This window comes from Arvicanthis niloticus, chromosome 7, assembly GCF_011762505.2.
Source record: "Arvicanthis niloticus isolate mArvNil1 chromosome 7, mArvNil1.pat.X, whole genome shotgun sequence".
NCBI classification, from domain to species: domain Eukaryota; kingdom Metazoa; phylum Chordata; class Mammalia; order Rodentia; family Muridae; genus Arvicanthis; species Arvicanthis niloticus.
Genome location: NC_047664.1, coordinates 25,372,910 through 25,388,652, shown reverse-complemented (window position 1 = coordinate 25,388,652; position 15,743 = coordinate 25,372,910). Strand labels below are relative to the sequence as shown.

The 15,743-nt window shown below is 40.9% G+C and overlaps 1 protein-coding gene across 2 annotated transcripts in view; it reads left to right on the top strand.

Moving 5' to 3' along the window:
• The window catches only part of Egfr (epidermal growth factor receptor), a 162,363-nt gene that overhangs the window by 100,087 nt on the left and 46,533 nt on the right, over positions 1-15,743 (top strand). For both annotated transcript variants that reach the window (XM_034508862.2, XM_076938102.1), the window contains exons 2-7: positions 3,095-3,246; positions 4,068-4,251; positions 7,792-7,926; positions 12,231-12,299; positions 13,115-13,233; positions 14,201-14,342. In XM_034508862.2, coding sequence (XP_034364753.1) covers positions 3,095-3,246; positions 4,068-4,251; positions 7,792-7,926; positions 12,231-12,299; positions 13,115-13,233; positions 14,201-14,342 — 801 coding nt within the window. The remainder of the gene's footprint in view (positions 1-3,094; positions 3,247-4,067; positions 4,252-7,791; positions 7,927-12,230; positions 12,300-13,114; positions 13,234-14,200; positions 14,343-15,743) is intronic.

Below are 15,743 nucleotides of genomic sequence, written 5' to 3'. Positions count from 1 at the left end.
TAAGACAATTGCAAGAAGAAAAAAAATGTTTTAAGGTTAACTATTTGGTTCAAAGATGGAACCAAAATGACATTTTCTTTCAATTAGGCAACCTAGATCAAACACTTCCATTGCTGTGTTCCCACCTACCGCCTCACCCTTTACCCCATGTCTGTGTGTGTGTGTGTGTGTGTGTGTGTGTGTCCTTCTACTGAGATACACTTCCTCCCTCTATATGAACTTATCCTCATCTTCAGCCTAGACTTCATTTACATGTTGTCATCTCTTAGGAACATAAAAAGAGAGACAGCCTCAGATTGAACAGAATTGTAAATGATTTCTTTTGAAACAAGCACTTAAGCCATATATATCAACATAGACTTGACTGTAGTATTAAATAATATAAAATATCAACTTCTTCCTTAAACAATAACCTATTGGATGGTATTGGGGGCATTTAGGTTTCTTTGAAATTTTATTACCTTATTCAAAAGGTAATAAACTTGTACATAACACAGTTTTGAAATTTTAGTCTGTTTTCCTTAGCATAGGTTTTCCAACATGGAATCATAGTTTAGAATTTAGCTTATTTGTTTAACCAAGTTGCCCAATTGTGTCCCAAAGTGTTTTGGGAATTAATATTCACACCAATAATGAGTAATGTTGATATTAACTCCCAAACACAAATTCTTTCTTTTTCTGTGTATGAGAGTAACCTATCCTAATTTCAGATAATAAATATTCACAATAAGCACTTTAAATGCTTGTTTAGCATTTTGAATAGATTGAATGAAATACAAATACTTTTTTTTATAATTCACTAATCTCGGATGGCATGTTTTGACTTCTGTTTGAAAAAAAGGTTCCTAATTAGCTTAATAATAAAGAAATGCCATAATGCAAACTGAAAGAAGGTGGCAAGGTAAAGTACCTGGTCATTTTAAATATAATTAAATATGTTTCTGTGTGCTGAAGAATGCCATATAAATTGGTCTCAGCTCCACCAGGTTCTTCATACCACACTGATGTGGAGAACAAAACAAACGTGGTGACTAGGGCCACAGATGATCAGTAGGAAGTAAAAGCAAAGGCTACCTGTGAATTAGAAAGATGGCTGCCACTCAGTGTTGTGATGATGAAAAGGTAGCATATGATTGTCCAACCTCTGGTTCATAGTCTTGCACTATCTGTATGTACAGAAGAGTTAAGCAGTTGTTCCAAGTAGAGGCAAACATCAGAGAAGATCACACTCTTAGATAAAAGTGAACCAGACATACTGGGTCAAGTCCAAGTCATATTTGGAAGAATTATGGACTTACCCTGCCTTTGTAGTTAGGACATGGGGACCCAATCCTGTCAACTTTTCCCTGAGTCCTGCTGAATTAGTAGGAGAAAATGGAAGGGGAGTATAGAGATTCCCATGGAGTTAGGGAGGATGAGAAGATTGCTTCATAGTGTCTGTAAATGCCTTGGGTTGATTATGTGGTGTCTGAACATGTGCCCATTGCTTACTGTGGCTCCATCATACAAGGCCAGACAGATGATGCTTATAGAACAACCCAAGGGGAGGGAACAAAGGAGCCTATAAAACAGAAATGTGCATTGTAAAAAGTACCTGAAGAAAGTACCACTGTGTTGACATTGGCCTTATTTTGTGCTCTGTGCCCTGGTTACTCTTGACTATCAAGGGAGCAAATCTGGCAGCACAGAAGGATCTGGCCAGTTCTAAATGTAATGTCTAAACCCAGAGGCCATATTTCTTCACTCTTGGGATAATTTTGGTTCAAAGTATATCCCTTAACAAGCTCCCTGCTTCAAAAGCTCCAAGCCTCTTTGTTTTGTTATCCTTGCCTAAACATGTCTCCCCCAAAGCAAGGTTGTAAATACCATTTTACTATTGTCCTCTGCTTTTAAAAGTAGACTACTGAGTACATTAATGTGGTCTAACTCTGGCCACTAATTTCTCCTGGTTTTTTGGATTAAGTTTGTGTCTTGACAAGCTTTATATTGGCAGAGCATACAAGACAAACAAATACAAGACAAAAAACATACAAGACAAACCTGTGCTGGGTGTATTAACATAATGTGAAAGGGACAGAAAGCCATGGAGGTTTCTTACTAGCCTACTGCTTTAAAGTGCTGTCTTTTCATTTTAAAGGGGGTTATGGGTATTTTATAATCAGAACTTTAACTTGTCCTTTGCCAATTCAGAGGAATGTTTTTAATTTCTAGACAGGTGACTTTTAAAATCCCATTGCATTCATTGTTTTAGGGTATACAGAATTGTGGTTAGAAAACATTGCCTATTGAGTGTTATGTTCTTGGAGACACTCTGTATACATTATAATGTAACACTTATTTTCCAAAAAGTAAAATGTCCATTGCATTGTTTTCAACTCACCTTGAAACTGTATCATCCACATAGGTTTGATGGGTATCTTTCTCTATAGGCACTCTTAAGTCTATCCTGTTAGAGTTAATCTATAGCAGTTAAAGACTGCTATAGTTAATCTTGATAGTCAACTTGACAAGATTTGGAATCACCATATAAACAAATATCCAGGCATATCTGTAAACAATCTTCTAGATTAGGTTAACTGATGTAGAAAGGTGGATGGCCCCATTTCATGACTGAGGTTCTGAAACTAAATAAGAAGGAAAAGGGGAGCTGAGTGGTACCCATCTCTCTTGTTTCCTGACTCTGGATGCAATATGACCAGATGCTTCAACCTTCTGTTGCCCTGCCTTTCCCACCATAGCCAACTGTCTTCCCTAAAACTAGAAGTCCCTCCTTAAGGGGCTTTTATCATGGATTTTGTCAATGAACACAAAACTTTTATAGAATCTTCATCCTCTGCCCCCTTGGACTTTTAATGTTTTGTTTTCTCTGTGTCTTTAATATCACATGATTGCATGCGTCACAGAAATGAGTTCTGTCTTACTATGGATTACAGCTGTGTAAACTTAAACATCTCTTACCACATCAGCGTTGTGGTGGCTTTGATCAAAGTTGATTGTAAGCCAGTGTGGCTCCCAAAGCTGACGACTATTGTTTTGTTGTGGTTTGCTACCTTACTCAGCATCTTCTGAAAGACCTCTTTTCTTTTTATTCTAGTTTGCCAAGGCACAAGTAACAGGCTCACCCAATTGGGCACTTTTGAAGACCACTTTCTGAGCCTGCAGAGGATGTTCAACAACTGTGAAGTGGTCCTTGGGAACTTGGAAATTACCTATGTGCAAAGGAATTATGACCTTTCCTTCTTAAAGGTTAGCTCATTGAATTTAGTTATCCTAGTCAATATTTATAGACCTTAACACGAGCAGACTAAAGCTGTAGCCAAATTTGACTTGAGATATGCAACTTTATCTGATGGAAGCCACAACTCCTAGGGGCTACAGGTGAGTTTTATGAGAAGTCCACTTTGCCAGCTAGGACCACTGCTTGTAGAAGGTGAGGTTATTTGTGGGAAAGAAAATAGAACAGAAACTCACCTGATGTTCCACAGTCCTCATACACACTAGCATTGACTGCTGGCCATTGTCTCAGCCAGATGATGTTGACGTACTAGCTTTCCAAATAATAATAATGATAAATTTTCAAAACTCAGTGTTGCTGTATGCACCTATGTATGTGGTATAAACACACCATAGCCATCAGGAATTTATAACTACTTTACGAAATTCCTTAATATTCTTAGTGAGCCATTAGGAGCGGACTTTAAAAAATTTGAATTTGATTTGCAAATGCTTTAGGTTTATTTCTTCCTTATTCTCCACCCACCCCCATTTTTTTTTCTTCCACAAGAAATCATGATCAATACATTCGGGATAATTCTTTTCACTTTCATTTTCATATGGGTTAAAGTGGGAGTCACAGCATGTCAAATGGAATGCTGTTCCTTTATACAGGCTTCTATGCAAGCACAAAAGAATCATTGCAAGCCTGCAGCACCCTTCACCCAAGTGCAAGTGTCTAAGTGTCTTAGATTTTCTGCCACATGAATGTTATCTTGAAGTTAAATGGGGCTCCTGAACCCACTTCTTGTTCACTCCAGAGTAAACTAATAAGCTTTTGTTGTCTCTCTTAGACCATCCAGGAGGTGGCTGGCTATGTGCTCATTGCCCTCAACACCGTGGAGAGGATCCCTTTGGAGAACTTGCAGATAATCAGGGGAAATGCTCTCTATGAAAACACCTATGCCTTAGCTGTCCTATCCAACTATGGGACAAACAAAACTGGGCTTAAGGAACTGCCCATGCGGAACTTACAGGGTAAGAAGCAGAGCATCCAGGCAGAGGGGGATTCTGATGGCATTGGGCAACAGTAATTTGGCAGAAGTAATGAGCTGGAAAGAGATTTCAGCCAAGTAAAAATTAGTTCTTCCACAGGTGAGGAATAATATCCATGTTTTCAGAAATCCAGTCCATCTAGGTGAGAGTTTATAAGAAGTAAACTTGAGCCAGAAGCAGAGAGGACATACAGTCACCCCCTCATCCTGCACAGACTTATTGCAAGACAATACAGATATCTGAAACATTGGGTATCCCAAACCATACATATCATGGGTTTTTTTTCCTGTATCAATATGACTCTTGTCACTCAATTCATTGATTAGGTACAGCAAGGTTTTAACAACAATAATGAAAACTAACAGAACAGTTAGGGTGCTTGTGAATTTGGTCATTTGATGTTTCTCCCAAAGTGGCTCAAAAGCAGTTGAATGAAGAGACATTCATGAGAGAGGGATCTAATGTACTTAAAAAAAAATTTTCTGTAATAGAGAAGCAGGTCTCAAAGTTAAAATTGCTACATGGAAACTCAGGTGTGAGTTAGGAAGAGAAGGGAAGGTTTTGAAGTTGGAGAGGAAACGGGAAGATGGTTGAAATGAGGAGAAACAAGTCCCCCCCCCCACACACACACACACATACACACGCACTTCATGAAATGCTTCTCAAGTCAGTAACTCAATGCCATGGTCTTCTTTCACAGCATGTATTGTACACTGACAGTTTACAGATAAAGGCACAGAAGTAAGAGAGCTCTCCCAAAGCCCTGTGCCCATGCCTGGTTCTGTCATCTCTGTGTGCCCTGCAGTTTTTATGGGAAGCAGTGTGGACTGGGAAGAGGATGGGGTGCAAAGACAGAATGTAGAGTGGGAGCCTAGCGGTAAGCCCGAGCTAGGATGTAGCCACACCTCTCTTCATCCAGGAACGCAGCCAGCCAGACACTTCCTTCCCCAGCTCCCTGCTTTGCCACCCTATAAACTGCCTTCAGAATTCCCACCCACCACTCTAACTACTCTGAGCACCCACGCATGTTTCTGAATTTGTGCTTGTGTTCATCTCTCCCATACACACACTGCATGAAACGGCCTGTTTGGTACTTTTGGCATGCCTTTTTCTGCCTGCCTTGCCTCATACGTGTGAGGAAGCCAGGCAACAGTGGCTGTCTCCTGGAGCCAGGCTGTCTGTGTTCCAGCCCAAGCTCCACCACTCAGCACCCAAACAACCCTGCAGATATTCCTTTACCTATGTCTTTTTCTGTATCTCAGTGTCCTGACTTCAAAAATGTAGTGCCTGTACTTGCTAATACACCTTCTATGTGTTGACAAAATCAACCCTATTACTACAGGCAAAGAATGTACCAGCTATTTGAGTTCCTTCTTTATTGTTCTTTATTGGTATGTGTGTGTCTGTGTGTGTATGTGTGTGTGTGTGTATGTGTGTGTATGTGTGTATGTGTGTATATGTGTGTATGTGTGTATGTGTATGTATGTTTGTGTATGTATGTGTGAATGTATATGTGTGAATGTGTGTATGTGTGTATGTGTGTGTGTGTGTGTATGTATGTGTGAGTGTATATGTGTGTGTAAGTGTGTGTGTGTGTGTGTATGTGTGTGTATGTGTGAGTGTATGTGTGTGTATGTGTGTGTATGTGTGAGTGAATATGTGTGTAAGTGTGGTGTGTGTGTGTGTGTGTGTGTGTGTGTGTGAGTGTATGAATGCTCTACCCCTGGACTATTTCTATTTTTATAATGAAGGCAAGGTTATAATTGCACAGGTTGCAATTATTTAATATAGAACTACAGCAACAACTGAGCATTTCCTGAATGTCAACATAAAAAGAATAGATTTGACTTTCCACTCACTTCCTTTCCCAGTTCAGTTAGAAGTGGCTAATGAAGCCCCCATACTCCTTCTAGTACCTATTGCTGACTCTTCCCTCTCTGTGCCTCCTTGTCACTTTTGGTTGTCACTGCAGCCTTGATGTTCTACACTCTGTTGCTGTGTTTGACCTCTTACTTCTGGTTCCTCTTGTTTCTTTCTATCATACTGCTTTCACCTCTACTTTCCAGGCCAAGCTCCACACTGGCCCTTTCTTGCCTGCCTGCCTGCCTGCCTGCCTGCCTGCCTGCCTGCCTGCCTTCTGAATTTCTTCCACCCCCTGCCACCTGTTGAGAGAACTGTTACCTATCCCAGATCTGCTATTCTGCTTTGAATCTCTGTCTGCTTGAAAGTGTCAGCACTTTCAATTTTCCTGTACTCTAAACTATGCTTATGAACATGTGCAAATCTCCTCTCCTTGTCACCCTAGCAGTCTCCACAAGTTTTCCCAGAGAATCCCCCCTCGTCCACATCAGCACTCTATGCAGACAAAAGCTTCCATTCTCGGCCCATGCAGAGCTGAGGTCACTTTTGTGTCTATAGTTGGGTTTCTCTACACTTATGGTTTTTACTTTCAATTTTAATTACTGCATATGTGTGGGAGTGGAGTGTGCATACACATGTAGGGGCGCATAAAGGCCTGAAACATTGGATCCCCTGGAGCTGAAGTTACAAGCAGTTGTGAACCACCCTCTGTGGGTGCTAGGAACCAAACCCGGGTCACCTGTAAGGACAGCACATGTTCTTAACAGCTGAGCTGTCTCTTCAGTCTTTTCCCACATTAAATGATAGCAATTGGACCTCAGTGAGGGTTAATGGAGATAGTGTCTATATATCAACTAGCCAAAGTCTCAGTCCTTTCTCCGTTAGACATGGCTATGGCATGACTATCTCTGTGCATTTCAATTCTCAGAGAGAAGCCTGTAAGTCAAAGTCGTCTTTGCAGACCAGAGCATCTGTGGATTTTGTATACATGAATCATTCCAATGTTTGTGTCTAATGTTTCTGTTGTATGTAGCCTTCTCCCTTTGAACAAGTTGGACTTTTTCTCAGTCCCAACTTTGTAATGTCATCTCATTTCTTCTTCCATAAAACTGTATATATAGCCTTATATATTCTTGCACCACTGGCATTTCTTTGAGTCTTCCTCATGCATAAAAGTCTTCTTTCATATCACACTCAGATTCTTTCCTTCTTCAGTGGAAATCCTCCAATTGCACCTGAGAGCGTGCCTGGTGTCAGTCACTCTGTCTTGGTCTTAAAGGTCCAAATGTTTTTGCCCTCCATCTTGTCCTTCTGCCCTGACTTCCCCTCCACATCATCCAACCATTCCACTTCAACTGAGATGGCCCCAGACCTACAAGTCATTGTTTGTCTGTCCTTCTTGCCATACACATTAAATAGGCCCTTTTCCCCCTAATGCATTTCTAAATTTCACAACACAATCATTAAAAAATTCTAAGTCTTTCAGGTCAGTACCATGAAGAGTTTCTTCGCAGATCTTCTACAGGGTCTTCTTTGGTGGTGTCTGAATTTGCACACTGGGAACCTTAAACAGACTGTCAGAAATGTAAAGAAATGAACACATGCACTGTGTGAGTTACCAGGAGGCAAAGGGTCCTGATCACTGTGGTTCCATTCATGCAGAAATCCTGACTGGTGCCGTGCGATTCAGCAACAACCCCATCCTCTGCAACATGGAGACTATCCAGTGGAGGGACATCGTCCACAACGTCTTTCTGAGCAACATGTCAATGGACTTACAGAGCCACCTGAGCAGCTGTAAGTGCACCTTTCACTTTCTATTGGCTTCAGATCCTCTGGTGTGCTGGAATGGACAGTGTTGGGGTGGGAGAATGTCAACTTTAGATCACATTCACTAACATACAAGAAAAATAAGTAGTAAGCAAATGTTCTTTTCATTAAAGGAGATTTTATGGAAGAGGGGAATATAAAATGTTTTCTCATTATTTAATACAACAGCTAACATTCTCAGAATGGTACAATCTTCCTTAAGACTATTGAGCAGAGAGAGCCTTTCTCTACGATGCAAGTTGCAGTGACAGTTTGCTAGTACAGGGCATCTCCCCTTCCACCTCCCAGGCACTGACCAGTCAAACGTGCTTCTGACATGTTCCTGATTTTCACAGTGACACTGAGGTCATCCTAATATGGTGGGCTCTGCCCATGAGCTTATCAGTGTAAACATTGTAACACAGAACGGGGGGGGGGGGAGGCTCTCCATATTTTCCTAAATGTTCTCAACGTGTCCATGCCCCACTCCTTAGGCAACCCCTTGCAACTGAGGGCCTTGCAGAGGGGCAGAACTAAACTTAGAGATTTAAAACCTGTGGCCTTTGCTAACACTGTCTCTGGAATGGCATGTTTTCACTTACAAAACTCCACCAAGCCTGTTCTTCCTGGTAGTACTGATCTTTCAATACTTTAATATAAAACACAGCTCAATTTTCTACCCTCCTGTTCCTGTAACTGTGGCTGCATACAGGTTGAGTTTGGACCTACAGTGGAGGCAGCCTGAATCACAAAAACATCAACTAAAAACTCTTTTTTTAACTAATAGCTTTATTTTTATTAATGCATTGATTAAAATAGTTGGGTTGAACAATGTAGGAAATCTGTCACCTTAGTCATTTTAAGTGACACTCTGGAAACATTATGTGTCTGTATTGATTTGCAGCTACAACCACCAACCATCTTCAAATCTTACTAATTTGAAACTCTGAGCTCATTAAACAGTAATGACCTATTTTCCTTTCCTCCCAGGCCCAGGCCAAGGCAACCCAATCCTACTTTATGTGCCTATGAATTTGACTACTGTAGGTACCTCATGGGAGTGGAATTGTATGCTTTTATGTGTTTTTGTGTCTGGTTTATTTCATTTGATTTAATGACCTCAAAATTTATCCATATTGTAGTTTATGCTGAAAATTTTGTTCCTTTTAAGGTTTGAAATATTTCATCACAGGCTTGTACTACCTTTTGTTTGTCTGTGGGCACTTGGGTTGACTCTCTGAATAAATCACTGTGAATGTGAATATTGAGTCTTTTGTTTTATAAGTATATATTCTACCAGATACCCACTGTGACACTGACAGCGTAAGAAACTGAACAGTATTTTACAATAGATTTTTGTTATTATCTATGAAATCAATGTTGGCATTTTTAAGATGTTTTTTTATGTACAATGGGTGAACTAAGTCATACATATTTAAAATATCACATGGGAAGTCTATGGAGCCGAATTTGTCACAAATAAAATCAAGTACCTCACAATGCCAAATTTCCACACACAATGGTGTGTGGATTTTCCACAAAGGAATGTTGAAAAAATAGTATACAAGATTCAAATGCTTTAATATTTGATCTCTGAACTTGTAAGGTATTTATTTAATAACAACTTTAGCTCTCTGTTAATGGAATAAAAATGCCAAAGTTTAAAGAAGGGGAGGTTTATTTGGGCTCACTCCTTTGCAGGTTTCCTCCACAGTCAGTTGGCTACAGTGTTCCTAAGCCTATGGGGAGTGTGTCTTGATGGCAATCGGGAGTAGAAGTATCCTCACCTTAGGGTGCTGTAATTGGAAGAGAAAGGAGAGGTCAGGGTCATCTTGCTCTTTCAAAGACACTGCCTTCAGTGACTGGGAATCCAGTACTACCACCTTTTTTTTTCTAATATAGCATTTTTATTTATTATTTGAGAATTACATACATGTATATAAGTAATTGTGATTATATTCAATCCCCTTACCATTTTTCCAACTCCTCTGTTCCCTATGCCCTCGTCCCACTTTCATGTCTTGTTAAAATAATCCACTGAATGCAATTAGTGGTTCACATAGGTGCATGAGTATAGGGCATCCACTGGAGCATCCTTAACCAACCAGGGGCCACACCCTCTTCCAACAGCCAGGGGTGCGTTCTCATGATCTCTTCCCCCACCCATGCTGGAATGTTGACAGGCTCGGTCTTCTGAAAGTCTTGATCAGGCAGCCACAGCTGCTGTGAGTCCCTGAGAAGAACAGTTGTGCTATGTCCAAATATTGTCTCGCAGCAGTCCTCCCTGAACTCTGATTCTTATCATCTTGTCACCCTCTTTTCTGAGATGTTCTTAGAGTCTTAGGAGTGAGGGCTATGAGGCAGATACCCTATTTACGGCTGAGCACTCCATAGACACGTACTCTCTGCACTTTGACCCTTGGGAGTCTTCATAGTCGTCATCATCTACAACACAAAGAAGCTTCTCTGATGAGGACTGAGCACTAATGGCTGTAGAGATAAGTAGTTTGAGGGCAGTTTGATGCTGTGTCTGTTTAGTGAAATAATGTAGAACATTCTTCCCTAGAGCTTAGGAGGTCCTGAGCCATGGGTTCCCGGCCAGATATACAGCACCAGCATGAATGGTTAGTTTCCCCCTCATAACATTCACACACATCTTTCCAAGTAGTCATTAGTCCTACCTCCTAAAGTCCCCATCACCTCTCTGTGACATAAACCCTGAACCTCTGGGAGTCATTACATATCCAAAAGGTAGTCATGAGAATACGCCTAACTGAATCAAAATTGCATAAATAAGTGACATTTCAAGTAAGAATTGACTCAGTAAATTACTCTGTAATGGCAATGATTAAGGGACAAGGGACAATGACTAACAGCCCAAGTATTAGAGCTGTAACAAATGTTTTCTAAAAAAAAGTAGAAATGAGAATTATACATATATTAGAAGACAGGGAATCTCTATCTCCTGGATCTCTTACCTTCTACTCTCCTCCATTGACAAGTTGCAGATGCACACTCCTTTTGGGAAGTTTGCATTACATCTTTAACAACAAAAACAGTATTATGGGGGCAGTTTTAAGTTTTATATATGTGAGGCATCTGAGGTGAGGTTCAGAGGATGGGACCCATGGTGGCCAGCATGTATTATCATTGAGAAAGTTTATAAATTGAGGTTATAAGACTGGATTTATGAGAAAAAAATAAATTCATCAGCTACTCCATACATCAATATAAGTTTCAAGTATGTAGTAAGTATATGTAAATATATATATTTATATATTTTATATATATTATATATTTATATATATTTATTTATATAATATATATAATTTATTTTATACATAATAGGTATAGTCCTAGAAGGCAACATGAGGGTAAATATTTATAGTGACAAGTATCAAGTTGAAAAGCAGGTTCAGACACCATCAAATAAGCTTCCATGTGAAATAAAATTGTTGTATGAGATCTGATTGCCGGAAGAGAGCTACAGAGCTAAGAAGAATGGTCTCTAAGAGCCTGATAGAGGTGTTAAGTAGCCAGCACCACAACAAAGCAAAGGCGGGAAAAATAAATCTGCTCCAAAGAACTTTTCAACAGTTGTGTCGACCAACACTTTGATCCTCATATTTCTCAGGATGATTAATGGCTGAACAGAAAAACCTTTGCAGCTGCAACTTGATATTGACCAACTATAATAATACAAATATTTAGCAATTACAAAGATTTCCAGACAGTAGTATGCCAAATATTAACTAAGGTTTTAGGTGATTAGCCAAGTGACTCACAGAATTATAATGTTCACTTCCTGTGCCGTGTTCTGCACCACTCCATGGCTTGGAGGAGAGGAGTGTTCACTTACCAGCCATGACGTAACATCCCTAAACATCCAGTGATGACTGCCCCACACTGTCAGTCAAGACTGGATGTGGCAAGGTGAGTAAGTGCACATTGAGCCAATCTGGTTAGAGAAGCCTAATCAGGTGGCACCTCTGGAACCCTAAATTCGATAGCTTTATCATTTGTGTGGCCGTGATGAGTCAGTAAATACTCTCTGTCTCGGCTTCCACAGCCAAAGTACAAACAAAAGCAGTTGGTGGCTCAGCATTTTTCCTTTCTTGCAGGAGTCCTTTAACTGATCCTACAAAGTACCCAAGCAAACTATGAATACAAAGTTTCCAAGCTGTTCCTTGTTTCTAGGACATTCTTTAGGACCTGGAGAGAGGTGCTGTCAGTTCCACTTTATTTGTTATTTTTATTAAAATACACATTTAACTACTTGGTTTTTATTTCAGGCCCCAAATGTGATCCAAGCTGTCCCAATGGAAGCTGCTGGGGAGGAGGAGAGGAAAACTGCCAGAAATGTAAGTGGGTGCAGCATCAGGGCCTGAGAAACATGCCCTGGTGAGAGAGTCCACACAGTATGTGGTCCTCCACTCCCCCACTTTGGTGACTGAACAAGTACAGGAGTTTGGCAAAAGATTCAGTGTTAACCGCTTCATGAACATCAGTCTTGCAAACCTCACAGCCCACAATGATCTAAGGCTTACTATTTGGGGTCATTTAACCTGTCATTAAATGCATGAAAGCCAACCACCCAAGTGCCCATGGTGACACATGGGATGCCTTGTCCCCTGCTGCAGCCTCCCCTTTTTCTGGCACCAACTAATACAGAAGTTTGACAGTGTTTCTCCGGGGAGTATAAGTGTGAATCCTGCTAATTTAAAAAAAACAAAGTTTAATTTACTTCAGTGTGGTTACTGCCTCACACAAAGAACCTGGGAGGGTGTCAGCTTCAAAATTGACCATAGTCTATTGCCTTTCTGACATAACTATCTCATTCCTTTAAACACTGCTTCCTGCCAGGAGCTCTTCTTGCTGTGTGCCTTCTGTATTGCCAAGAATTCCCTAGCTAATATCTACTTATTCAGAAGATCCAATCATACTTGTTTCCATTACTTCTCCAAAATGATTTGAAATAAATGATAAGAAAAATATACCAATGGGAAAGTTGTGATTATATCGCTTGGCCGAGTGTGAATGCCCAGAAGCTGTTCCCTGTCACAAGTAGCATCTGTTTCCCCGTTTGTTTCTTTCTACTGTGTGCAAGCATTCCTTGGTGTCTCTAAATGATGAGCTGCCACTTAGACACAGCTCATTGGTGATCCTTCTTTTTCAGTGACCAAAATCATCTGTGCCCAGCAATGTTCCCGGCGTTGTCGTGGTAGGTCCCCCAGTGACTGCTGCCACAACCAGTGTGCCGCAGGATGTACGGGTCCCCGAGAGAGTGACTGTCTGGTAAGACTGTAGTTACTGGGAAGTTGTGCTGCAGAGCTGTGCACTTGCTTGGCATCTGACTGTGACAGAGATCTTCCTGTGGTGTACATTTTAAATAAGGGTTGTCATGGACAACAGCAGCTGCATTGTGACAAATGTAGAGAGACGCTTCTATAAGATCTGAGAACCATCCCCAGTTACACAGACCTTTGGGCAGTATGTCATTTACACACCACATTTTCATGCCTCTTGGGCTGCTCCCCTACCCTACCCTATCCCATGTCGTCTCCCTCCCAAACCCCCTACCACTTCTGAAGAATCTCTGGTGAAAGCTCTAGTGCTAACTTTGCAGATGTCAAGGGTTAGTGAATGTGATTCCTGGTGTTGGTGCCAACCCAAGCAAAACTCTACTAGGCTCCAGAAAAGGAAGTCCACCTAAAGCTAGAGTCTAGAATATTCTGTAGTTTCTGGAACAGAAGATTCTTAAGTTTCTTGAGTAGTCTGGGCTGATTCTAATGGGCAGCCCAGGGATAAGACTGTAAATGGAGTTCTTAGCAAAAGCGAACATCTTTCTCCATGGAACCTTCTTGCAATTTGACAATAAATTCTAAAATATATTTTCTAGTGCTCTTTATGAGAGAAACCCAGTAAAAACTGAGTTCAAAAATAGTATCACACCATACTTTCCAATATCATGTGTAGATTTCACTATTACCTGTAATCAATAGAGATATTATTTTCCTAACTGCAAACCCTAGGCTATATCAATTGGGACAGTCAGTGTACTTAAAAATGCTACTTAGTACTTCTAACAGGAAAGCATTTCTGACTATTCTGGGAAGTCTTAACAAATATTTTTTCCTCTCTAATTGAGCTTGTGATCACTGAGAACTGTCACTGTGCCACTGACCTGCAGGCTGCCTGGCCCTGGGCTCCTTTCATTTAGATACTACATCCTTAACTAAATATGTTTTCCCTCCTGTGACAGGTCTGCCACAAGTTCAGAGATGAAGCCACATGCAAAGACACCTGCCCACCACTCATGCTGTACAACCCCACCACATATCAGATGGATATTAACCCTGAGGGGAAGTACAGCTTTGGTGCCACCTGTGTGAAGAAGTGCCCCCGTGAGTTCCCCCTTTCATACCGCAACCATTGTGTCCTCTTTTGTCTCATGCTGGAGTCCTGGGCAGTTTGGGGGCAATTGCTAGCCTTGCCTTGTCATGTAGGTTAGTACCTGCTTAGTTAGTACAAAGACGAGAACTCCCCCCCACACACACACACACACCCCAGTGCTGAGCAATGGAAGCAGAGACAACCCGTGGCAGACAGGATGCCTTTATTTAAAGGGTGGCTTGACCTGCGCTGATCCCAGTGTTGTTGGCAGCCAGACTACATAGCAAAACCCACCTATCTCTTCACCCCAAGTTGGAGAGCCAGCTGGAGTGTCCTGGAGCTGACTAGCATGAGATTATGACCCTCTGGGCCAACCATTATTTGATTCTGCTTTATGCTGGTATTTAACAGACCTAAATTAGAAAAGGCAGCAGACCCACCCTCTTGAGTGGAAGAACTTCCAGTAAAGGTTGGGCTCTTGGAGTACTACCATTTCGGTTTTGCTTTGATTTACTCTTTGGGTTCAAGCTTTAGTTATGTTTGATGCTACTCTATGATACTTAGAGAGAAATGTCCACATGGCTCTGTCCCAAACAGAGAAAGTGAAACAACTCATGAAGAGCCAAAGAGCCTTAAAACCAATCTTGACTTTTAGAAAGGAAATTTAGACCAAAAATATATAAACGGGAAACTAGGAAGGTGAAATTATGCCTGCCTACATTTGGGTGATGGAAATCCATTTAAACACACACACAGAGAGAGAGAGAGAGAGAGAGAGAGAGAGAGAGAGAGAGAGAGAGAGAGAGAGCGCACTATAAGTTAAATAGAAAACTAAGATGAAGAAAAACTCACCACATCACCACAGTCATGCTGTAGCTAGGTTCTTTGTGTGAAGGCTTAGTAAACAGATCTTTAAAATGTGCAGATAACAAAACCTATGATAACAAGAGTATATGACTCACAGATATAGTACCAATGCCCATACTTTTGAGCATGTATTTGGGAAACTCAAAATAGGAGCATAGAGTTTCTAATAATGCTATAATCCTAAATATTAATTGTGATGGACTACATAAAGGGGAGTAGAGACAAAGACTGGAGTACCTGTCCAGGAAGCAGAACAAACTGGTCCTCTCATTGTCCCACCAAGGACTGCATAATGGGTGAGAAAGGGCAAAGCAGGTGTCAAACAGAACAAACTGTAGTCACCTCAATGAGACATGGTCTGTCTGATAAGCATTTGTGGTGTGTATTACATATCCAAGATTTCTTTACATATTCTAAACATAGACCTGTCAGAGGAAACTTACGTTCAACAAGGGCCCTTCATTCAGTGAGCACACATGGAGGTGTTTCCTCCCCACAGTTGTTTTGTGCCTGAGATCAAGTGTCTGTGTTTCTCCACGTGACCA